Source organism: Phalacrocorax aristotelis, chromosome 6, assembly GCF_949628215.1.
Source record: "Phalacrocorax aristotelis chromosome 6, bGulAri2.1, whole genome shotgun sequence".
Lineage (NCBI taxonomy): Eukaryota > Metazoa > Chordata > Aves > Suliformes > Phalacrocoracidae > Phalacrocorax > Phalacrocorax aristotelis.
In genome coordinates, this window is record NC_134281.1 from 34085806 (window position 1) to 34109750 (window position 23945).

The window sequence follows — 23945 nt, forward strand, 5'->3', positions numbered from 1 at the left end:
AAATTGTCTGGTACAGAAATTACAGTAAGAATTGTAACCTTAAAATCTTACGGCCACAGTGAAGGTCAGCTAACTTATTTGATAATGTTACAGAGCAGCTGAACGATAGTCTTTGCTCCAGAATTTTGGGAGCATTGTGCCTTCTGTAATTATGCATCGTAGTAACTGTATTAATTCAAAATGAACCACTGACCAGCTGCCATTACTGCTTATACTGTTGCCCGTCCCTCCGTTCGCTATCATCGCAGTTAGTTAACTTTGGTAAGTAGTTCTGACATCTTTTATGTGTTGCTACTGCTGTTCAGAGGTGATCAGCTGTCTCGTGTTCTTCCTCATATGACAGTGAGTCTAAACCTAGTGGACAGCAGCACTTTGCTTTTAATGTTTTGACTATCAGAGTTCAGACTAACAGCTACCTTACTGATAATAACAAAAGATATAAATATTAGGGCAAATTGGGAATCACCTGGTGAGTCTAGTACTTGCCAAGCTATTGTATGCAGAAGTCCTGTGTTAAAATACTTCGTAGATGGTGCTACAGAGGGAATGATTCCAGTGCTCTGCTATAGAAATGTATTATATACAACTAAAGTTTGAGTGAAAAGGCAGAGGTCTTGGAGCTGGAGACATTTCATATGGCTCAAAACCATGCAATTCTCTCTTCACAACTGTTGTTAGATGGCACTGGGTGCTTGTTTAATGTGTAACCTGGCAGGTATGTTCCAGAGGGCCATGTGGGCTCTTCAGAGGGAGGGTTTGTCATCCCTAGCTTGGGTACCCGGTCTAATGTCTTATTTTGCAGGTATATCTTCTTTGGCAATCAGTATCAGGTCTGAACTTAGTTAAATATGAATATATTGACTGGCCTAATTTAAGAGCACTGCAGTGTTTGATTTTATTTTCTGCAAGTCAGATTACTGAGGAATCTGCAATTTTAATCAATTTTAAATAGTCTTTCTTTGTAGTCTAACTTTGGAAAAACTGTTAAACAGTGTGAATTTTAATACTATAGAAGGTGCAGAGCTCGGCTGTAATGAGCAGACGAATTTTTGTAAATTTGACATAAAAAAGCATTATTGGGGAATATGATCACCGCCTCCTGTTCTTTAAGCTATCAAATGTTCTGGAAAGAACAATTGTTACAATTAAGACGTGTCCAAGTATAAATTCTGTCTTACTCTGAAGAGAGTTATGATAAGGTTTCCATGTTTGATCCCTACCAGAAGTTCAGCCTTTGGAAAGCATGACAGAAACTCAACATGATCTTAACCTGTCCTCAAACTGCTTTCTGCTCTGCCTGCATCTGTTAGGGCTTCGCTGCTTTTGTGAATTTGGGGGACAAGTCTTGGGCTGGAAATTAAAACCGTGTATTAGTTGTTCTCACTTGGAAGAGTGTGTGAGCATAGCTAAGTATCAAGTAACTATATTGTATTACTTGATATGGTTATATGCACACCTGGAAGCTTGTTTGCCACCCCTGTGTTCCTGGTAATTATCTGCCAAATACCTTCTCCTCTGATGCTCCAGAATGATTGTGGTGGACTCGTTATCATGAATACAAGTTTGGGAGTAGTGAGTAACAGGAGAATTGAAGGGAAAGAATCTGCCAGGTTCTTTCACAGACTTTTTACTGAAGATCTTATGATAAACTGAGTTTCCTCAAAGAGGAAGGGGCAAATGCAGGATCTCATGTCTGATTTCGACTCCAGCTTGATAAACTAGTCTGCTTAGATTCAGATCTCCAGGCTAGCTGAGAGCATGGCCATGAATAATAATAATGGGCAAAGCTTAACATGTTGTTGAATTGCAAATCAGTCTTCAGGCAGCTGTGAACAGTGAATGGTTGCTTGAAATCTGCTTGACTGATAGCTCCAAAGATAAGCTTGTCTAAATTTGTCTGTCAGCCGGGGGTTTTTTTCCTTCCCTGTGCCTGTAATGATGTTTGAGTAGTGAGCTGTGGCTTCCAGTGAAACCTTGCAGCCTCAATATGTAGTTTTTTGGGTAGATAAGAGATGGCCTAACAGCCATATCTGGAGTCTCAGTTCCAGTTATGTGGCCCACTTGGTGGGCTGGGTTTACCCTTACTCCATATTTCGTGTTCTTTGGATGACATGAGGAATGGCTGTTGGTGTAACATACGCTGCCAAAATAGCCAAATGCTGACCACTCTGGCAAAAAAAAATCTGGGAGCTGCTTTCCCTTTGTGAGAGAGGAGGATGTATTTCTTAGCCTTGTATATGGCCCCATATGAAGCTGAAGACTGTCCCCTTTGCAACAATCTGTATGGATTGTAACAGAAGAGCAACTGACCCAAATCTTGCTGAGGCTGACCATCCCAAGGTTATTAGCCGTCTTCATTTCTGAATCTTTTCAATCATGGCTTTTAAATTGAGGTAGAAGGCAGAGGAGGGTGGGAATGTTGTTATTCCTATATAAATGAAACTTCCCTGATCTTTTGACATTGGTTAATGTCTGTCATGATGAAATAAGTCCTTTATTCTTTAGACTGCTTGTCCATGCAGACTCTTCTTAATGGATCAGTGCCTTGCACGTGAATCGGCTTCCTTTTGAAGATCATCTGAGGCTCTTGAGTTTGACCAGGGTGTTTGCTGATCAAAGGGTTTGAGCAGGATGTCTTGCTTCTTGCTGACTGCTTTTAGAATGAAACACAGGAGTATTTGAGCATACATAACTATTCTGGAATTCATATGGAAATTTATTAAAAAATTAGTCTTTTAAGGAGGGTGGCAGGGGTTTTGAGTGTTGTTAAGATAAATCGAGTACTGCTGGTGGAAACTTTGCATGTTTGGGTGGGGGGTTTTAGTGAAATCATGGACTATGTTTACTACTTCTACAGGGTTTGATATTAATTAAATGCTGATCCTCCTGATTCTGTGACTTTCAAATTGTAGAGATGGAAATACTTTAAAATTACAAGTGTTACATAAGGCTAGGGATTTCTGGAGCTAATATATTCTATGGCATCTCCAGTATGCTTAAATGGAACAGTGCTAATGGTGTTAAATACGCTGTCAACTTTTCTCTTATGAGCTCTGTTTTAAGTATGGGCTTATATTCAAATTGCTTGTCTGTTTTTCTTTTCAGGCAAATTTTGAGAGGTACTCAGGAGGTGCCAGACTCGATGAGTTTCCATCGCAATGTCGGAAAAGTCAGGCCAGAGTACAAAAGCAAAGGATGGAAAAACGAAGTATGCAACACTCAGTCTTTTTAACACTTACAAGGGGAAGTCACTGGAGACTCAGAAAACCACAGGTGAGTAAACTGACTTGAGTTTGGTGTTCTGTTTCATCATTACTGTAGTACTAAGTAAGAGTGAAAAGTGTATGAGCCCTTAACCAGAGCAAGATTTTTTTAATTCCTTGATAAAGCAGTTAAGTGGAAGAATTCTGGAAAGCAGTGTTGTTTACAGCTAACTAGAAACTGTAATCAAGAGTATCAGTTCAGGGAGGCAGCTTTTGCAGTCTAGCAGGAAGTAGAATATAGGTAAATAAAAACTGTTTTATAGCTGCAATCTCCATTTGTTATCAGCGTATGACATGCTGTTCTGCAGCTGTGCTGTATTTCAGAAAACGTTTGTGGTACTGGAGGTGTTTGATTAACAAGACAGCAATGTTCACTTTCACATCAGGTGCTTTGTCTGTTTTGCAGACCAGCAAAGCTTGGGTGAAACTGACCCTTCAAATAAGGCCACTGTGGGCCCGCTTTTTTGTGATTGATTGGATTGAAAACCAAGGGGGAATGACACCCTGAAAGGCTTTGAATTCGATTTGACATACTTGCCTGAATTAGGGGGTAAAAGAAGGGAAGTGTATTCGAACTTTGTTAAAGTTTGCCACAATATTTTTAAAGGTTGAAACTGAGATGTTTGTAATGATACAACATGTCTAGGGTAGTATCTTGTACTTATTCACCTGACTTGCTTAGTTGGTAGGTCCCGTGTAGTGTATTGGTTTCATATTGCCTTTTCATACTTGTGGTCTGGCATAAAAGCAACTTGTAGGAATGTTCTAGCAAGAGCAGCATCTGGCAGCAAAAAAGAAATGGGCTGGACCCATGAGGGTATTCTTGGACTCATCAAGGTACATTGAACTCCAAAAGGAGCAAGAGAATGATGCTTGACAACATGTTAAAGGATATTAAGACATCAACATCATACTTTAAATGACTTCTATAGCTTTCTGTCACTGAGCGTTGTGTATAAAGGTGGGGCCACATATCCTTTTTAACCTCAGGAATAAGCTAACCATAGTGAGTCACTATTCAAAAAGCACTCAAGTTCTCCCAAACCAAGTATTTCTAATTCCCCCTTTTTTAATGATGAAAAATTTGAATCTCTAATTCTTTTACTCTCAAATTTTTGAGTTTCTTGCAGAACATATTTATTGGTTTTATATAGCCTTGCATGAACACTACCTGCTGAACAGCATTGTTAACTTGCACTTTGTTTGGCATGCAGTTGCCGCACGCCATGGATTACAGAGTCTTGGAAAAGTTGCTATTTCAAGGAGGATGCCTCCCCCAGCTAATCTCCCCAGTCTCAAAGCAGAGAACAAAGGCAATGACCCTAATGTGAACATTGTGCCTAAAGACGGCACAGGATGGGCTTCAAAACAAGAACAGCACGAAGAAGAAAAGTAAGTGACCAATGAGATCAAGGTTGGTCTGCTGTGCCATTTCCCCCTCAAGTTTTCCCAAAACTAGGGATGGGAAGAAGCTGACTTGATTTGACTGCCTTCAAGATAGCTACCAGAGAGCAAATACTACCACTATTAATTTTTGTGAGGAGGAATCTTGCTATTGGGGGGGGGGGGAGAGGAGAAAAAAAAAAAACAAAAACAAAAAAACAACCAACCCCCCAAAAAAACCCCACCACATACCACCCTCACACTTAGGTGGAAAACAGTGTGCTTATAAATTGCATATGAGGCAATGAGTGTTTCCTTTTCCTTTAGCCACCTGATGTGTCTACCTTTGTGTAAGTTTTGATGTCCACTTAAATGAAATAATATAGCATGTTTCTGTAAGATGAGTGTAATCACCTTAAAATTAAAACTCCAGGTGGAACCCTGAAGTACACAGCAGCTAAGTTAAATAACAACTTGCGAGTTTGTGAGACTGTGCAAAATCTGTTTAATTTAGTGTGGTTATGCTGATGTATGGCAGAGAAAACTCAGTCTTGGTTATATACATTTGTTTGAATCTCTGCTTTATTTTCCCAGTGGTTCTTAATATTTGCACTTAGGTTTGTATGCCATGAATTCTACAGACTTTCAAAAGTTGTACTTCGTATAAAATTTCCCATGTTCAGTACAGTTTCATCTGCTAAGTTTGTTTCACACTTGTACAGGAGGTCAGCTAAATAAGACGGAGACTAAAACTTTTCAATAATCTAATTAGACTATTTTAAAGCAATTTTTTGGCATGTAAGCTTAAAATAGTATATGACTCTCACTACAAAAGAAGTGGGTTTTAAATGTTTATGCTTTGACATATAAATTGTTCTGAAAAACAATTTAAGATAGAGGCATGATTGCATGACGCTAGCACTTGTGAAAGCAAAAGATGATTAAAGGTTTTCTTCCTCATCTTGCTGTCCCGTTTTCTCCCTGTATACTTTCCTACGTTTAAATGTCAGGTTTTGACATCTCTCTGAAAAGCTGTTAGACTTCAGTATACTGTTGTGTTTAGCTTTTTCTTTTAAGCTTATGAAACTACAAATTTACAATTTTCTGCCAGGTGTTTTGTATGGTACTTTAACAACATATTCCTTAAATATGTTATTTAAGTGTATGTATGTAAGTGACTTAAAGGTCACTTACACTTTGCATAGCTAAATCTGTGTTGAGCAAGTAGATTGTTTGACTAAAACACACTTTATCTGCATCGTCTGCTTTTCCACAGCATGCTGTATGTGTTGAAAGTATATTCCAGTAGCTGATGTTGCATTTAAAAGTAAATAAATAGCTGTTCCCTATCTGCAACTGGAAGGTGTTTGCCTTTATCTTCATATGCATTATTCTGGTAAAGGCCTTGAAGACCACATACAAGTAAAATGCATGGGGGGAGGGACTCATTCCTAGGAACAGGTGTATGTGCCCAGGCTATGAGTAAATGCTCCAGAATTCAGCCAGTCTAATGTATTTGTTCACGTCTTCAGCCCATTTTTGTAACTACTGCTATATTTCTGCAATATTTCAACATGTGTATAAAAGCTGCAGTTTATGTGTAAAGTATTTTGGTGTTCCTCTTGCAAGTGTTGTGGATAACGGTAATATCTTGATAGCAGCTTCCTATAGTTTAATTCTTTGTCTTGTATCACTACATTGGAGCTCACATGAGTTGTTGCCTGTGGTTATGAAATTTTTTTCTGTGGCTTTCCCAGGTTGTCACTTTTCTGAGTATTGCCTCAGTCCCTTTTCCTGGATAGTGCAACCTGTCGCGCATTGATTTAATTAATTGAGCTAGCACCAAGCTGAGTTCTTTCCCTTATCAAATGGTACACCTATAGGACAGTGTTTGGATAACTCCAGTTCTAAATGGGCTTGGCTTTGAAACAGAACTGCAAGAAATAAATGCTTAACTGTCTTGTTCCTTGTTTCACTTCTGTGTGACAAAGTACAGCCATATAGTTCCAACTTCCCCAAAGTCTGTTTAGAAAATATGCAGCTGTAAGAAAATATAACTAAGTGGAAACTGAAAAGATGAGACTTTTTTAATTCCGGTAGTCTGTGGAAGTAAATAAAAATTTCATTCTGTTGTCCTTGTGAGAAGCCTGTGTGTTTCTACCCAGCAGTGATTTTTGTGTGTGTGTGATGTTTACTTCTATGTAATTTCTGAGACTACCATGTAAGTGCTTTGGGCTGATCATCGCAGAACCCAAATAGAACTGACTTCTCAGTGGTAGTTGCCAGAAATTTCAGATTACTTTGGGACCTATTTAAAGCATTTACAATTGTTTGTTTGTTTTAAGTTAACTGACACATTGTACTGTTATCTCTACTGATATAATAAAGTGATTCTAGACTACTAGATTTGCTCCATTTGTTTTATCAGAAATGAGTACTACTAAGGCGGAGGTCTTGTAGACACTAATGCTTTGGAGTCTTAAGTTATCTGAATATGCCGATTTCAGGAATAGCAGTTCTTGAAAGGTGAAACAATGTCACTGAATCTGTAGACGAGAAAGAACTTCAAAAATACCCCTTGTTTTTGTATTGGGTAAAATGAATGCTTATGGTAGAAGTCTACTTCTTCATTGTTTTAATATGGTGAAATTGATACTTTGTTCTTAATAGACTTAAACTTCTGGGCTCCAATTTGTGGTACCCATAGATTTTTTCATTATTTCTTCAGCTTTCCTTACCAGTTCCTTTTATTTTGTAATTTCTGGTGTATATTTGCCTTCTTTTTCTCAGTTCATGGTGGTCTTTAAGTGCTTTCCTCTCTCAGCTCCTGAGACGAGAACATTATTCCAAATTATTCCCTTCCATGGCTGTAGACTGATTGGTTTTTGATTGTCCAACACACTACATGACTGACAGTATTTTCTGCCCAGCCATTTTCATTCACTCCTCTCCACTTTGGGAAATCTACTCTTGAAAGAATTAGCTAATTTAATAACAGTTAAAAATTGGAATATAACAACTCCTTTTATATAAGAAGATCCTTTTTCTACAGAAAACTGGTTACGGTTCTTCAGATGCCTAGCTACCTCATTTCCTTCGCTTGTTTCCAGTAGTAATCCTGATGATCTTATTCTGTGCTCACCTTCTTGTATTCACAAGTGCTTTTCCTCTAATTCCAGACAGCCAGAGGTTCCGCAGACACAGCCAAAACCTGCTGTTCCTGCTCCTCCAGAAGCAGCTCCTGTTGCCAAATCGTGGGCCAACACCAAACCAGGTGGACAAGATGGTAAGTGATGTTCAAGGTGGCGGGGTTCTTGACTGGCCTAGCAGTGAGAGTGCTGCTGCGAGAGATACCCAGACTCAGCAACCCTTTGAGTCTTGACCTGGCCAGTTGGAACTCTGAATGCTGTGGAAGCAACTTTCTTGGTTGAAAGGTGAGCTTGTCCCCTGTCACTCAAGTGAGCTCCAGCCTGATTTAGTAGCAGGACTGACTGTCTTTTAAAGGGCTGATATAGTCACCTCTTTTGGATTGACAGGGAAACAGTGGTCACAGTGTAAGGTCTTGAACATGGCTATGGTGAGGAGGGAAAGTCTCAGTCAGTAGTTATAATGCGTACAATTTTGGCATGGGAAGGAGAACCAGAAACAGTGGTCATGCTAATCATAACTCTGGATCATTTTGTGCAAAATGTGTGCAGTCTTGCTTCTATTTAAATGTCTGCTACAGCAATACTTTTCCCTTTACTTTATAGATACCTTGGTTATTTTCATTTCAAAGTGATAGTGTTCAAGTAGGGTTTTTTTCTGGGAAAAGTATTAAAGGTGTGTTTTGGGGTTTTTTTAACAAAATTGTATAAAAGGATGGAGAACTGTTTCCATCAGCGTGAGTATTAGCTTGAGTGTTCATTACAGATGTAAGATTGGAGCTAAATCTTCAGATTTTTTAAATTGCTTATAGAACGTGAGGTTACTGACAATTCCTGTGTCTCCACTATAAAAAATAACCTACAGCATGTTTTATTCCTTAAATTTGAGACTTGCAAGCTTTCTGTGGTTATAAAGTAGTTTTGGCATCCAAGCTGAAATGAGCTCTCTTCTGGATAGAGATCTTAGAGTAGTCAAATCTGAATCACATGAAGGTAACTTCTAAGCCATTACATGGAGTTAGTTAACATCACACATCTAATGATTTTGCCTTTTTTTTTCTGCGTTAAGTATTAGAAGTGACGATTCTCCACTTCTTGCTTTCCTCTCTAATGTTCAGTGTTTTCTTCGTTGTCAAATAGAGGAACTCTCTTCCTTTAAGCTTTTGCAGGGGTTTTTGTAGAATTAAAAGAAAAGGAATTAACACTGATGCAAAGTGATCTGCATACCAGCCTTTCTACATAAGCTGATAAGATCATCTGTGTGACACAGGAAATAGTGATTCGGCTCAGTGCCTTCAAAATGCATTTAGCTAATTATTTTGTAGTTACCATGGCAGCTTGTGTGCCAAGCCCAGATGGTGCCCTCATTTCATTCAATTAATGCAGTAGTGGGTTTTGCTGTTTCAAGAAATACAGAATGTGAATTAGTATCAGCTGCTTGCTATCCTCCTCAGTTTGAAACTTGGGATACACCTGTTGTGCTCGAGCTTTCCTGATCTGCACTTGGCTGGTAGAACTTGTAGTTTTTCCAGATGACTTGTATGGTTCCATCAGTCATTCAGTCAGCTGCCTCATGCTCTTGTAAGACTTCGGTTGGGTGGGGCAAGACTAAATCCTTCTCTGATGCTGTGGGTGGCCATGTAGAAAGGAAAGACTTCTAAAATGTAATGGCAACATGTATTCTCCAACTCGTGCATTGGCTAAGAGTTGGGGTTAATTGCTATCATAACATCTTTGAATTCTTTAACTTTTCTGAACTGTTGGTTGACAGCCTGGCTGTTTCAGGTTGATAGCTTAAGCAGTGTCAAGCTGATCACTAAGGATGCTATTACTTTGCAATTAAAACATTGTTGCTGTCACTGTAGACTTGGGCAGAAAATGTTTTTTCAAGATTCACAAAACTCAAGGTTGCATGCTGCAGGACTTGTGAAAAGGCTGCCTTGTCTGGCAGGCCATTTGGTTAGTGACTGCAGTTTTCAGTCCCATAAAGCAAGTCGTTGGATGTAGCTGCTTGGAAGCGTCAAGAGTCCAATGTCCATTAGCAAAAAAAAAGTAATGTGATCTTTAGTAGGTGAAGTTGGAATGAAGATTGTAAGATTTCAAGGCAATTTAATGGCACAGGGGTAAATGGTATTTGCTGTCATGTCTTTACAAAGAAAGTACAAAAAGTAAGGAGCTAATGCTGTGCTTGACTCTTATTCTTAAAACAAATCAGGATCTCTGCATTCTATTGTTATGAAGGATTCTTTCATGGATCAGAGAGAACAGAAGCTTTTCTTGCTATTAGCTAAAAAAAAAAAAACACACCATAGGGATTAGGGGTTTTGGATGGCATATGTTCAGATTATTTTTTGTGTGTCTGACCTATAGTCAGTGTAGCCTAGTACAATGTCTCTTATAGTAGCCAGTAGTCAAGATGGTATGTGAACAGGGCACTATTCGGGCTGTTGGAATAGAAATCTTCCCTCAGTAAGATTATCGGTGATTTGGTAGTGGAATGCTCTTGACCTAATAGGTCAGTATCCATTATGTGGTGGGGGGGATTGACTCAAAGTAGGTGCTGACAAAACCTGCTAAAGAGGAAGACAATCTATATATTTGGCTTCCCTACCATGTACAACCGAAGTCTTAAATTCCAGTGCAGAATTACAATGTCAGGGGTTTTGGAAATCAAAGAATGCTACAGTTCTGATACTTCTCTCATAATGTATAAGTTGTGGCCTTTTAAAGTCCTGAAGAATTGTTACTAGAACAGTAACTAATCTTAAGGGCTTTTGCGATAATATAGCTGCCCATTCTTGGATTGATTATAGTTGTAGAATAAAATGAAGGAAGTCTTTGTCTGGAAGGAGGCATGGGGAGTGTTAACAGACCTGAGGAACTTCAGGTGCTCCCCGTGTTAAGTCTTGTCCTTGCCCATTATTGCCTCTGGATTTTTCTCAGTGCCAACAGGTGTGACAGTAAATTCAACAACCTTGGTAGCAAATATGAATGTTTTCCAAGGATTGCTCCTTGCTTATATGAGTTATGTTACCAGTAAATCGATGTGGCTTTTAACATTGACTTTTTAAGAATGATCAGGCTTTATCACCTTCTGAACTGTTTTGACTACAGAAAGTAGTGTGACTTTGTGAATATCTTACTGTGTAGGTCCAGCTATTCCAGTAAATAGTTATTTCCAGCAAGAGTTTCCCAGTCTGCCGGCAGCTGGGGATCAGGAAAAGTCAGGCAAAGAGAAAGATGCACCTGAAGAGCTCCATGGATCAGGACCCAACTTGCGACCACAAAGTAAGTATATACTACAAATTTTTGTGAAACCTGCATGGGTTTCTGTGCATCTTGTGTTTATTACAAGATTACTTGCACCCAGTACAAAATTGAGTGTTTTAATCAGCAGGCTCCTACAAGAAGAAAGATTTTTGGGGCTTGCTTTTGCTTTACTGTGTTCCTGGTGTGTGGAAAATAGGTATTTAATCCTATCCTTCAGTTCACTTTACATTTTCCCAACCTAGTTAGTACTCCACTTGTGCTCTGGGGAACGTTTGTTAGTTGCACAATACTGGAATTTTCTTACTTCTAGCTGTTAGATGTCACAACAGCTAAAATAGGTATTTAAAGAAATCTCCTAATATTAATCATCATTACGGTTGTCCCCAAATGGTTAGTACTCATAGGAGGGTAGTCTGAAAAATCCTGAATAGGAAATGTAATCTTCAGGATACTGAAAGAGTGGACTGTGATTTGAAAAGCATCTTTAGCTCATGGCTGAGGTGCTCTGACTAGCTGGATCTGTTTCAGCTGTGGGAGTTTAGATCTAGTGAAAACAACCATAACAGGCCTGTTTCTACATGTCTCAGTGAAGAAATGTGTATTGATTCCCCAGATCCTTTTAACTGGGGAGGCATTTGGGATTGTGCCTGTTGCCAGTGAGAAACAAGATTCTTTTCTTCCTCAAAAATTTGTTTTTGAGGTTTGATGGACAAGGGATCATTTCCTGCACTGCAGGTGGCACTATCTTGTGCCAGTGATAGATAAAATGTGCACTGGTTTTAGAGAGCTTGGTCTCTCAGGGAATTCTTAACTCTGTTCTGTGCTACAGGCATCACTTTTCCTTGATTTGTTTCAATAAGGTCCTGCAAACTGAGGCCATATGCTTGTTCAGGTCCTCACTTGATTTTGATGTAAAGAACAAGTTGTCAAGAAATTTGATATGTCCAACATCAAATTAGGAAAATAGCTATGCATGTCTGTTCCAGCCTCCTGCAGGGAGTTATGGTTTTGGTCAGCACTGTACATGCTATATTAAGCCCTTCTTTCGGGTCTGACAGCAGAAAGCTAAATGAGCTTAGCAAGTACTACTGCTTTAGCAGCTGTGCTCCGCAGCAAAGATAATAGAAGAACTGTAACGGATACTTAGGAGCATAGTTTAACACTGCTTAAAGAGTTTGTGCCCCTGAAAGAACATTACTTACAGTGTGTGGCTGTGAATTTTTGTTAGCCTCCATGGATCTGAGCACTGCTGCTAAGTTTACTCTTTTTCTTGTTGTAACCCATGCTCTGTAGGCAGAAACTCCTATATGAATGGACTGTCTGATGCAGGTGATGGGTCACTTAAATCCCTTATTTTTCCTGGACTTTTTGCTAGACACTCATATCCAGAAGTGCAACCCTCATCACTTATATTCCATCCTTATCAGACAGAGATACAAGCCAGACTCTGGATACCTGTCTTCACTTAGAAAGATAATATGCAGGCATATGTCACTTTGAGCTGCTTGATAGTTATGTGGTAGGCCTTTGTTCAAGAAACTTGACCTTTTCCATGACAGCATCTTCACACTGAGTCAACAGTGGTTCACTTACCACAGCTAAATCTGTTTTCTCTTGTGTGCTATTTTCAGTATCCTTCCTAAAATGCATTGTGTTTTGGAAGGTAGAGTAGGACAACTAGAGCAGTTTATAAATGTAACTTGTACCCTTCAGGAACACAGCTGGATGTAGGGCTGAAGAGGATTAGAAACAGCCTCTGCTTTCTCAAGTGGCCATTGCTTGTTTCAGTACCAAATATGAACATGTGTCCATTGTGTCACTGAAAACTGAGTAGGAAGAATGTGTTTTTCATCATGCCTGTCTGTAAATCTGTAATATAAAGTCTGTTCTTTTTTCCCTCGTACTGATTCTGTCCATGCAGATGCTACTAGCTGGAGAGAAGGTGGTAATAAGAGCAACTCACCCAGTTCTCCAACTGATCAAGAAGCTAAGGCTCTTGGACAAGAAGATGGTAATGCTACACCAGCAGAACAAACTGATGGCCAGAAGGCAGCAGAGAAGAGGGATGTGCGGTTACCACAGGTCCCTCAACCCAAGCTGAATGGCCAGCAGCCACCACCTATCTCATCTCAGTACAGAGCAATGATGCCACCTTATGTAAGTGATGGTTATATGAAAAGATTTTAAGCAGCAGGGATTAATTATTGGCTAGTGTGATTCCCTCCTCCCTCCATAGAATGCTTAGCAGTTCTGCTAGAAGGGTGGGATTGCAACCAGCTCTTTAAAGGATGTGGCTACCTGTTGCTGCTCCTGCTACACTGAGTTTGAACTTGTCAGGAACTGATTAACAATTCTAAACTCTCTGCCTTGTTGACTTTATGTCATATACTTGTGATATTAAGCAGACTGTCTTGAGTGAAGAGTCTTGCTTTACTTCCATTGTGATTCCTTCAATTATCTCAGTATGCTTAATGGTATGATGTTTTTTAACTAATGGCTCCTGTTTTTCAAACCTTTCTTAGATGTTTAATCAGTATCCTAGAATGGCATATCCTCCTTCCATGCAAGGTCCAACAAGGTTTCCCAATTCTGAACCTGGCAGGTAAGAAACCTTACAAGTGTTGTTGTTGTGTGGGTATGAACTCTTGTTTGTGACTCAATGGGGAGGGGGGAAGAAAAAGATTTGCACTGAGTATCTTGATTATGATTATACACTGTGTAAGGACTGCCACTGGTTAGTCTCACAAGTTTGGTTGGTGTGGAGCAGTGCAATGGAGTAGTTTGACAGCTTAACTGCAAAACTTGAGGGAATTCTGCACATTATGGGGTTTTTGGTTGAGAAGAGCAGGAGTTACTTGGGGACACTTCTAAAACTTCAACCGGTATTTTGCCTGTAAAAGGACTTTTCCATTGTTATAACGAAAGTGGTTAATTCCTGGTTCTCAACTCTACTGCTCTCCAATTAAAGTAGAACTGTAATGCATGGAGAAGGCACAGAACCTTTGGCAGCGGGAAAGCATGGCAAGTGTAAAGAAATATCTCCAAGGTGGATAAATTGGTGATAAGAAGGATGCCAGATCTATGCAGTGTGTTGTTTGAAAGCTGCAAGGCGTGTGGTTTTCTGCTGTCATCTGTTGTTTACCTTGTTTGTGAGGTGTGCAAGCAAGGCTGTAGCTTCTAATCTCTTCCATGAAGAACCATCTGGTGGTGTGTCAGTAATTATTTGAACTACAATAATTGCATACATGGATGATAATTCACGTTTACTGTATTTCAGACAACAGTACTGTATACTTCAAATAATTGTCATACAAGTTGACCTTTTATCTAGTTGTTTTGCTGGATAAACAGTGACAGTGGCCTTTGTTTCTTTTTTTTTTTTAGAGGACCAAGGGGAAGAGGACCACCTTCATGGTGTTCAGAACCTATTGAGCGCCCATCCATTCTTAGTGCTAGTGAACTTAAAGAACTTGATAAATTTGATAATCTAGATGCTGAAGCTGATGAAGGCTGGGCAGGTAAGAACATCACATTAATGGTTTCTGTTATTTGTACATTGAATCTTCCTGAAAAATTAATTGAATATCTACTTATGTACTAGGTGCTCAGAGTGAAGTGGATTACACCGAGCAGTTGAACTTCAGTGATGATGATGAACAAGGAAGTAGTCAAAAAGAGAAGGAAAGCGGGTGAGTTGGTGTTGCCATTTGGGCAAGAATACCACTTAACTAGCTTAGCTTTTGGGAAGGTTGAAAGAAATGAGTGCAAATACTCATTCCAATAACATTTATTCCAGTAATTTAATGCCATATTAAATGACAACTGCCTGCAGACTCCAGTCATCTGGGCATGTTAATAGAAATGATCCTTGCTGTGAGGAAATTTTTACTTTCCATAAGAAACACTGAGGAAAGAAGATAAATCACCAAATAACTGTCTGGAGTACACCTTCCATTTTTCTTATTTCTTTGCACAGTGATGAACAAACACCATCAAAAGATTCCCAGAGTCCTGATGGCCAGAAGGAAGCAGAAGAACAGACAAGTGCTAAGTCTGCCACCCAGGCTTCCACAGCAGCAACCAAAGGGTCTTATGGCAAAAGCCCTCAGCTTGATCAGGTTTGTGTGTTCTTCTCTTCAGCTCTTCTGGCAACAGCCTCATCAGGAGAGGTCCAACTCAGGTGTCTTTCTAAACTGTCAGGTCAATTAAGGTTATGAACTTGAGTGAAAGCATTAGCTACTGCTTATCTGAGCTGTGGTAACTGATTGGGTGCTGCTCAGTCAACTTAGCTGCTTCTGGTTGCAAAATAAAAATAGCATGTCTTTATCTAGTGTGTTCTAATCCACAGCTGTGAGGGAGTGAGAACTCTTGTGTCAGTAGTTATGACTCTACTGGCAAGCTTTAACTCAATACTCTTGTCTGTCCATCCCTGTAACAGTGAGTGAAACCTTTCTAGTGTCCATCGTGTTTTATGGTGGCACAGAGTGAATAGTGCCCAGTTGGCCCACACATTTTTCCTGGGTGTGGGAGGTTGTTTTGTTATTGTGGCCCACTTTATTCAGCACCACTTAGCAGCAGTGTGTCAGCTCGCTTCTGACATCTCAAGCAGATAGATTTTATACAGCACGTGTAGAATTCATCAGCTCAGCCATTTTGGTTTTTGATGTATCTTCTTGTAGAAGATTGGCAACCACCTCAGCTTACGCCTGCTTCAGCTCTTTTTATATCCCACCCCCCCAGGAAAAGCTAGTATTTCCTTTATCTGAAAATTTCCTATAAGTGTTTTCTCAGTAATAACGAAGATGGGAGATCTTGAATTGGTTTTACTTGCATTTCATATATATATATGTAAAGATCATGTTGTCTTTCAGGGTTTGATGCTACATTGAATCTGAGGAAAAACAGTGCAGTTAAATAAACTATGAAATTTGGATGCGTGAATTTTAAGTACTTGTTTAGCTCTCAGCATATAATGTGGAACTATTCTTGCCCTTGTTTTGCATGCAAATTTGTATCGTATGCAGGTAGTTCACTAGGTGTAGTATCTTAATGCAGTAGAAAACAGTAAATCTAAAATTTGTCCACTTGCTTAACTGTGTACTGTGTTTGATCCAATAGGATCGGGGTCCAGCACAGCCTTCTATACATGAAAGAGGTGGTCCTGCTCTTCATCCAAAACCTATTCTACCACCGGTAAGAAAGATCAGGATTGTCCTTCTTTCCTTCAGTTAAATTATTTAATGCTGTGGTGGAGGGGATTTGGACTAAGAAAAGTAAAAATATGCTTCATATAAGGTTAAATCTTTCTTTTAATAACTAAAATGATCATAGTGCTTGGGGCCAGTGAGAATGGGACCCGAACACAGCCACGCTGCTAACTGTGTAAAGCAGTACCATCTTGTAAGTGGCAATTGAAATGCATGAGAGCTTCAAGAGCTTTCAGTTATCCAGCCCCATCTGGGAACTAGAGAGGACAGGGCACAGGAGCAGTGCTGGAGGGCTGTCTGCTGAGGCAGATGGGGAGATGAAGACCCATATGTAATGTGTACATAGTAGCTTCTTACCAATTTTCAACAGTCCTTATTAAAATTTCTGTTATCCTGAGCTACCTTGAATTTCTTTGGCTCCTTGGGGGACTTTGGTCTGAGATCTGACCTGAGTCTCTGGTCTAGGGCAGCCTGTCACCAAAAGATGTTTGTCATCTTTGCTGCCACTTTGCCTTAGTGATGGGGAGGAGGAGGATTGACATGAGCCCAGCTGAATCTTTACTTCTCCTGAGCTCAGGTTGCATGAGTCTGAACTGGAGCAGGAAGGTGGGGGCTTGCTTTTTTTTCTAAATCTTGCTTTTTAAAGGTGCTGTGCAAATACATGTGTTGACAAATATTTAAATATAATATTTCAGGTGATAGTTTATATAATACATGCTCAACTTAACTGATTTTAATATTGCAGCACCCTCCTCCCCCTGATCGCCAGGTAGGACCTGGAAGGCAGGGACCCTTCCCCCCTAAACCAGTACCAGATGAAGATGAAATCTGGAAACAGAGAAGGCGGCAGCAGTCAGAGATATCCGCTGCAGTTGAGCGAGCCCGTAAGCGGCGAGAAGAGGAAGAAAGAAGAATGGAAGAACAGCGAAAAGCAGCTTGTGCCGAAAAGCTAAAACGGTTAAATGAGAAATTTGGCTGTGTGACAAAACCCTCCCGGGAAGACCCTCTGAAAGATAGGGAGAGGGAAAGGGAGAGAGAGAGGGAACGGGAGAGGGAAAGGGAAAGAGAAAGAGAAAGGGAGCGGGAAAAGGAGAGGGAGCGGGAGAGAGAGCGAGAAAGAGAAAAAGAGAGGGAGAGGGAGAAGGAAAAGGAGGAAAAAGAGAGGGAGAAGGAAAAGGAAAAAGAAGAAAAAGAAAAACTGGAGAAGGCAAAAGAACAAGAAAGGGAGAAAGAGAAAGAAAAGGAGATTGAGAAAGAAGAGAAGGAGAATGAGAATGAGAAAGAAGAGGAGAAACCAGCACATGAGGTTCCTGAGCCTGTAGAACCTGTGGCAACACCTATAGTAGAAAAACAAGAAAGTGAAACCAGGAGTAACAAGGAAGAAAAAGGTATGCTTGCATGCAAGTAGGAGTTGTCTGTTTTAAAGCTGAGCCATAGAGAATACTAATTTGCATACCTAATTAACCTAGTGCATCTAGACCATTTATTTCCTAGGCACATCACAGCTGCTAACAGCCCTTTGAGCTAGACCTGTTTGCCCAACTCATCAAAAAGTTAAAGGAAAGACTGGGCTCTCTGATTTAGGCTGGACTTTGAAGAATACAGAAATAAAAGCAGGCTTTCTTGTCTTGCTAAAGGAGGGTCAGCAACTCATGTTGCTAAAACGCAATGTAAATCACTTCAGCTATTCATTTCTTTTAGCAAGCCTAGAGAAGTAGACAAAGAGTGCGTATTTAAACTTGGTGCATTTTCTGTAGTAGGACTTGAATGCTACAAGAGAACTGTTAGACTCTGCTTAATAAGGTTGTGTTATCCTTTAAAGGAATGTGACTGTAAAACCAGACCTTGCTTCATAAAAAAGTTGATTCAAATGTAATATGGTAGCATTGATATAGCACTTCTTAAATCATATAATAGTTACAACCTAAGTGCCAGTGGTTGATTACCCAGTGTATTTGAGTTTAAAAGGGACACTGAATGATGTATTAACAATTGTTCTGTTTTGAGGGGTTGCTTTTAACTTTTTGCCTTTATTGGTTTTGGAAACTAAGACTATGAGGTTAGAGAGGGCAGACTGGTTTTATTTTAGAACGTCCTTTATCTGACATTCTCGTGTAATTGTCTTAGTTTTAAGATTCACGCTTGTCTTGCTCATGTGGGTTTTTTTCAGAAGATCAGCCAGTCTTTACCCGACAAGACAGTGGTCGGAATGAGAAAGAGATTTCACAGGTGACTCATGAGAGTGAGCCAGATTCAGGATCTCAGCCTCGTCCTGCTGTTTCATCAGGCTATTCTAAACAATTCCAGAAATCATTACCACCAAGATTTCAGAGGCAGCAGGTAACTAACCAGTTCATTAAAAGAAGGAAGTTCATAAAAAGAATTGTCTTCTGCCTCACTCTGAGTAGGAAAGTAACCATAGAAGTTTCAAAATGCTCAAGTTGTTGGTTTGCAGCTTCTATGACATCTATGGTATTGGCAGAAATTTCTCTGCATGAAAAGCTTCTTGTCACCTGCAAAGCATGTAAGTGAAGTAGAAGGCAAGAGGCTTTTAAAACTCTCTGGTTTTGCACCGGTTGCTGAAGTAGAGCATTGCCCTGTGGTTCCACAGGTTTGATGATCATTGTTCCTGCATCTTTTCCTTAAGAGTGTGACACTCACAAGCGTAATTTGGACTTGGGTCCTATGGTCTGAAGAGCACTTTGCGTTAATGACATGCACAAAGTATAGGTTGTTCTGTGTCTCAGCTGAACACCAGCAAAACTGTAGCTACTCTAAATTGTCAGGTCTGCTTTTCCCCCTTTTCTCCTAGTTCATCCTGATGCATGTTTGTGATTAATTTTCAGAATGCTTAGTGTCCTAGAGCTAACTGTACTTGTTGTTTCCAAGGGTTATTTGAATTCTGCTTAAGTCTTCCTCTTAACCAAAAGTTGTGTAATATTGTTTTCTGTTATGCAGGAGCAAATGAAACAGCAGCAGTGGCAGCAACAACAGCAAGGTGTTCTTCCACAATCTGCTCCCTCACAGCCTTCTAGTGGCCCTGTCCCGCCTCCCCAGCATAGACCCCTTTACCAGCCCATGCAGCCACATCCTCAGCATTTAGCTTCAATGGGCTTTGATCCACGGTGGCTTATGATGCAGTCTTACATGGACCCACGAATGATGTCAGGAAGACCTGCAATGGATATGCCTCCTATTCATCCGGGTAAAGTCTGGCAGCATTTTTTGACTGCTGAACTTTCTTGGGTTTGAAATAGAAGTCTTTCCCTAATTACACGGTGTAGTAACAGCAAATGGATGGGTTTTTTAAAAAGCAAACTACGTTATTTCATTGTTTGAGCCAAAACAGATTTTAGTAATAGTGGAAAAATTATATTCACATTTCAATGTATATATTTGACCATAAAGTAAAATCACAGCTTTCTTCTGTATTGCAGGCATGTTAGTGACAGTTAAGGATGTATTCAGAACGTCAGCATAAGCCTTACTTTGTTACAGGTACTAAAGCTGACATGAGTTAGGTTGAACTGAAAAAAGTGTATTTACCCATTTGTGTTTCATTACACGTTAGCACTTAATACTACATAGCTTATTAAGAAAATGAAATATTGTTATTTTTATATTATGTATTAGCACCTCTAGATTCTTACTAAACTTGTGTTTTCAGAATCTTGGCACTAAAAAGTCCTTTTTGATGTGTGGAATGGCCATCTGGCTTGCAGTTAGGAAAGCTATTGTGCATAAATAGTACAAGTCTGGCACGTAATGTAATGGAGATACTTACCCAGCTAATAAGGAATATGGGTATCCTGAATGAGTGCAAGGAATGAACAGAGAAACTGGCAGGGTAGGCAAAGACAGTGAAAACTGTAGAATTTCTTTAAAATGTCATCCAAAAAAAAGGCCCAGAGTCCTTAATAGAGTACAAAACACCACCTGTGTGTACATTCACCTTGCTTTTTGCCATCCAGATCTTGCATCAGAAACTTCATCCACAAGCTTACAGGTCTACAGACCTGGTTTGTCCCATTATAGTGGAAGCAGGCAGCTTTTCCTCTTTTTTGGCACATAGGGTACTAGTGGTAAATATGATATAGTCATTCTGAGGTCAACTGGCAGTGAGTAGACATTTGGTTTTGATAGCGGAAGGTACAGAGGAAAGGAGATTGGAGGAGAGAATAACATTCTTCCATACCTCCTTATAGGCTTTGTTTGTCTTGAGATAGGTTTCTTTGCTAATGTTAAACTGGTTTCAATTGTTGCACTTGAATCTGTCACAGGAATTATGCCTCCCAAACCCCTGATGAGAAGAGACCAGATAGAGGGATCAGCAACTAGTTCAGATTCATTTGATCATATAGCTCGCTCAGCAAGAGAGCACACTGTTCCTTTGTCAGAGCCCCGCATGATGTGGGGGTCAGACCCATACCCGCATGCAGAACCTCAGCAATCTAGTTCTCCTCCCAAGGTGGTAGAAGAGCCTGATGATTTGAGGTAAGCCTGAGTTATATACTTCTGCACGTCACTTCTCCAAGCCATACATACTTACACACTTGGCTGTGTAACTTACATTGCAAAACATAGTTTAAACTGAGTTACAGCTGCTCTTCACACAACACTTTAAAAGTTGTGGCTGGGGGATGCAGTGTACTTGGCACTGTTGTATAAAACAAAGGACACGCCTGCTCTGTAGTGGGGTGGGGGAAAGACAATTTACCCCTTGTTTAGGATCCTTAGACTAACTTGATGAATGGTGATTGCCATAATATTTGAGTTTTCAGTTTTGTAGAACACTCCGTAGTGTTGTTCTGCTCTCCCAGTACCAGAGAACTGGCTGATGTATTAGTTTCTAAAGTGGTGTGTTAAGTGCAAGTGGTATGTAGCAAGACAGGCACTTTGACCTTTGCATGATGAATGGTCAGGAAGGCTTCCTCTACATCTTAGAAGTACTCAAAAATTCTTTTCGCTGCATTGCTGTCTGCATAGTACTTTTGATATTAGCCTGCTAACTGGGAGGCTCCATTTAAAACTGCATGCGTAGCCATTAACTATAACAGATTCCTAAAGCTAATTGTGCATTTGACACTGAACTCCTAATCAGGATAGAGTAAAATTGACCTCTGCAACTGGCAGCCACTATGCAAAGTAATACTTATTTCCTTGAACTGATATTAATCCTCCATAGAAATAGAAAATTATTTAAGTAAACATTTGAGAAAAATCTTTCTACCACCTTAACATTCTTAATTGCTTGCTGCTTAGGTCTGAGGCACACTTGGAGCAGGAACGAGTTGCTGTCCCTGTGACTGCTTATCCTGTAGAACATAACCAGCTGGACTCTCATCCAAAGACAGACTTTTTCAGAGAATCGGGAGAGGTGGAGGTACAAAAGTTCCCAAGCAGGCCTTTGGAAGATGTACAACCTCTCCAAACTGACACACCTAACACAACAATTAACTTTGAAGGGGTGAATGAGAAAGTTGCACGTAGCTCTCCAGAAGAATTGGTGCCTGTTGCGGAAAGTCACTCTTCACTAAAGAGAAGCATGTCCCATGGTTCAAGTCACTCTCTAAAGTCAGAAGACCAGAGGAATGAGACAGCAACAAATATCCCTAAATTGAATAACAGGCCGCTTGAGACAAAGGAGACAATTGAGAGGCTTGAGATTAAGCCAAAAAAGGAAATTTTGATCAGTAATAGAGCATCAGAAGGAGCAAAACCTGAAAAAACTTTCAAACCTAAGTCTGAAACAAGATGGGGTCCTAGGCCAGGTTATGGCAGGAGAGATGAAGGCAGTGATAGACCAGTAAGAAGATCAGGTCCTATTAAGAAACCTGTGCTTAGAGATATGAAAGAAGAGCGTGAACAGAGAGAAGAGCGTGAGCAGAGGAAGGAGAAAGAAGGAGAAAAGACAGCTAGTGATAAACCTAGCAAGTTTGAAAAAAGTGACAAAAAGGAAGCACCTCAAGTGCCACTGCCTCAGGCTGAGCCAGAGACATCTGTCTCCAGCAGTGCTCCTCTGGCTAAGAAGATAACCCTGGATGCTACTCCGACACCAGCAAGCCAGGAGAGTAGTCAAACCGAGACTGCAGCTAAATCTCCTGTTCAGCCACCCACACCTCCAGTCCAGCAGCAGCTACCAGCTGCCCAGCCTGCTGCTCCACAGCTTCCCCCTGCAGTACAGCAGCAGCCACCCACTCAACCAGCGGCACAGCAGCAGCCACACATTCAGCAGACGGTTACTGCAGTGAAGGAAGAAAAGCAGACTGAGAAGGTAGTTAGCAAGGAGGCTGTAGAGAAACCACGCTTAGAAACCAGACCAGTAAAAAGAGAGCCTGGCTTACCACCTAGAACATACTGGAAAGAGGCTAGGGATAGAGACTGGTTCCCAGATCAAGGATACAGAGGCAGAGGTCGTGGGGAGTATTATTCTAGAGGTCGTAGCTACAGGGGTTCTTATGGAGGACGTGGTCGGGGCAGTAGAGGCCATAACAGAGAGTATCCACACTACAGAGATCCTAAGCCTAGATCAGACCATGTGCCTTCAGGGCCTGTTAGGCAAAGAGAAGAGAGTGAAACTCGTAGCGAGAGTTCTGACTTTGAAGTAATCCCAAAACGGCGGCGACAGCATGGCTCAGAGACGGATTCTGACAGCGAAGTTCACGAAAGTGCAAGTGACACACTGCTTTCAGACAAAGACAGTCTAATTAAAGGCAAGCACCCAAAAAGAGAAGAGAGAGCTGATGGCAAGAAGCCTCCAAAGCCCCTGTCGTTCAAACCTGAAAACAGCATCAGAGTAGACAATAGATCCCTAGAAAAAACATATATGAGAGATGATGAAAACAAACCCAAACCAGGATTTCTTCCTAAAGGAGAGCCTTCTAGACGAGGCAGAGGAGGAATGTATAGACGTGGTGGCAGGGATCCTGGTGGGCGTCCTCCACGTCCATCTACAATAAGGAGACCAGCCTACAGAGACAATCAGTGGAACCCTAGGCAAACAGAGATCATTAAAGCAGAAGATGGGGAGCCTCCTAGAAGAAATGAACATTATGGTCCTATACCAGTTGATAAAAGACCTCCAAAATTTGAGAGAAAGTTTGATCCAAATAGAGAAAGGCCACGAAGACAAAGGCCTGCTCGACCCCCGAGGCAAGATAAGCCACCACGCTTTAGGCGCCTAAAAGAAAGAGAGGCCGCATCAAAGATAAATGAGGCGGTAACCAGCTCATCAACAAGTGCCACAGTTAGCAATGCAGTCACTGAGCCCTCCAGCACTGCTTTGGATGTGTCAGGAAGTAAGACACCAGATTTGTCCAACCAGAATTCTTCAGACCAGGCAAATGAAGAGTGGGAAACAGCCTCAGAAAGCAGTGATTTCAATGAGAGGCGGGAGAGGGATGAGAAGAAAACAGCAGATGTAGCAGCACAGGTAGCTGTGAAGACAGGAGAAAGTACTGGAGCTCCAAAAAGGGAAATAGCCAAGAGAAGTTTCTCTAGTCAACGGCCTGGAATAGACCGTCAAAACCGACGTGGCAACAGTGGGCCAGCTAAACCAGGGAGGAACTTCGCGGGGCCTAGGGGTGAAAGGCGGAGTGGTCCTCCACCCAGAAGTGGAAAAAGAGGGTGAGTACCAGGTTCTGTTAGGAAGCACATACGGTCTTAGTCTTCTGTTG

At 40.7% G+C, this 23945-nt stretch overlaps 1 protein-coding gene across 21 annotated transcripts in view; it reads left to right on the forward strand.

Annotated features, from left to right (window-relative positions):
- PRRC2C (proline rich coiled-coil 2C) overlaps positions 1-23945 on the forward strand; it is a 75210-nt gene that overhangs the window by 15616 nt on the left and 35649 nt on the right. For 18 of the 21 annotated variants that reach the window (XM_075097061.1, XM_075097072.1, XM_075097065.1 and 15 more), the window contains exons 2-16: positions 3106-3273; positions 4478-4655; positions 7826-7932; positions 10943-11080; positions 12969-13219; positions 13585-13664; positions 14447-14580; positions 14664-14751; positions 15039-15180; positions 16181-16255; positions 17015-17657; positions 18440-18609; positions 19228-19474; positions 20550-20763; positions 21532-23895. In XM_075097061.1, the coding sequence (XP_074953162.1) occupies positions 3159-3273; positions 4478-4655; positions 7826-7932; positions 10943-11080; positions 12969-13219; positions 13585-13664; positions 14447-14580; positions 14664-14751; positions 15039-15180; positions 16181-16255; positions 17015-17657; positions 18440-18609; positions 19228-19474; positions 20550-20763; positions 21532-23895 (4946 nt within the window). In that variant the 5' untranslated portion in view covers positions 3106-3158. The remainder of the gene's footprint in view (positions 1-3105; positions 3274-4477; positions 4656-7825; positions 7933-10942; positions 11081-12968; positions 13220-13584; positions 13665-14446; positions 14581-14663; positions 14752-15038; positions 15181-16180; positions 16256-17014; positions 17658-18439; positions 18610-19227; positions 19475-20549; positions 20764-21531; positions 23896-23945) is intronic. The other 3 variants (XM_075097064.1, XM_075097083.1, XM_075097081.1) reach the window with 1 other exon arrangement.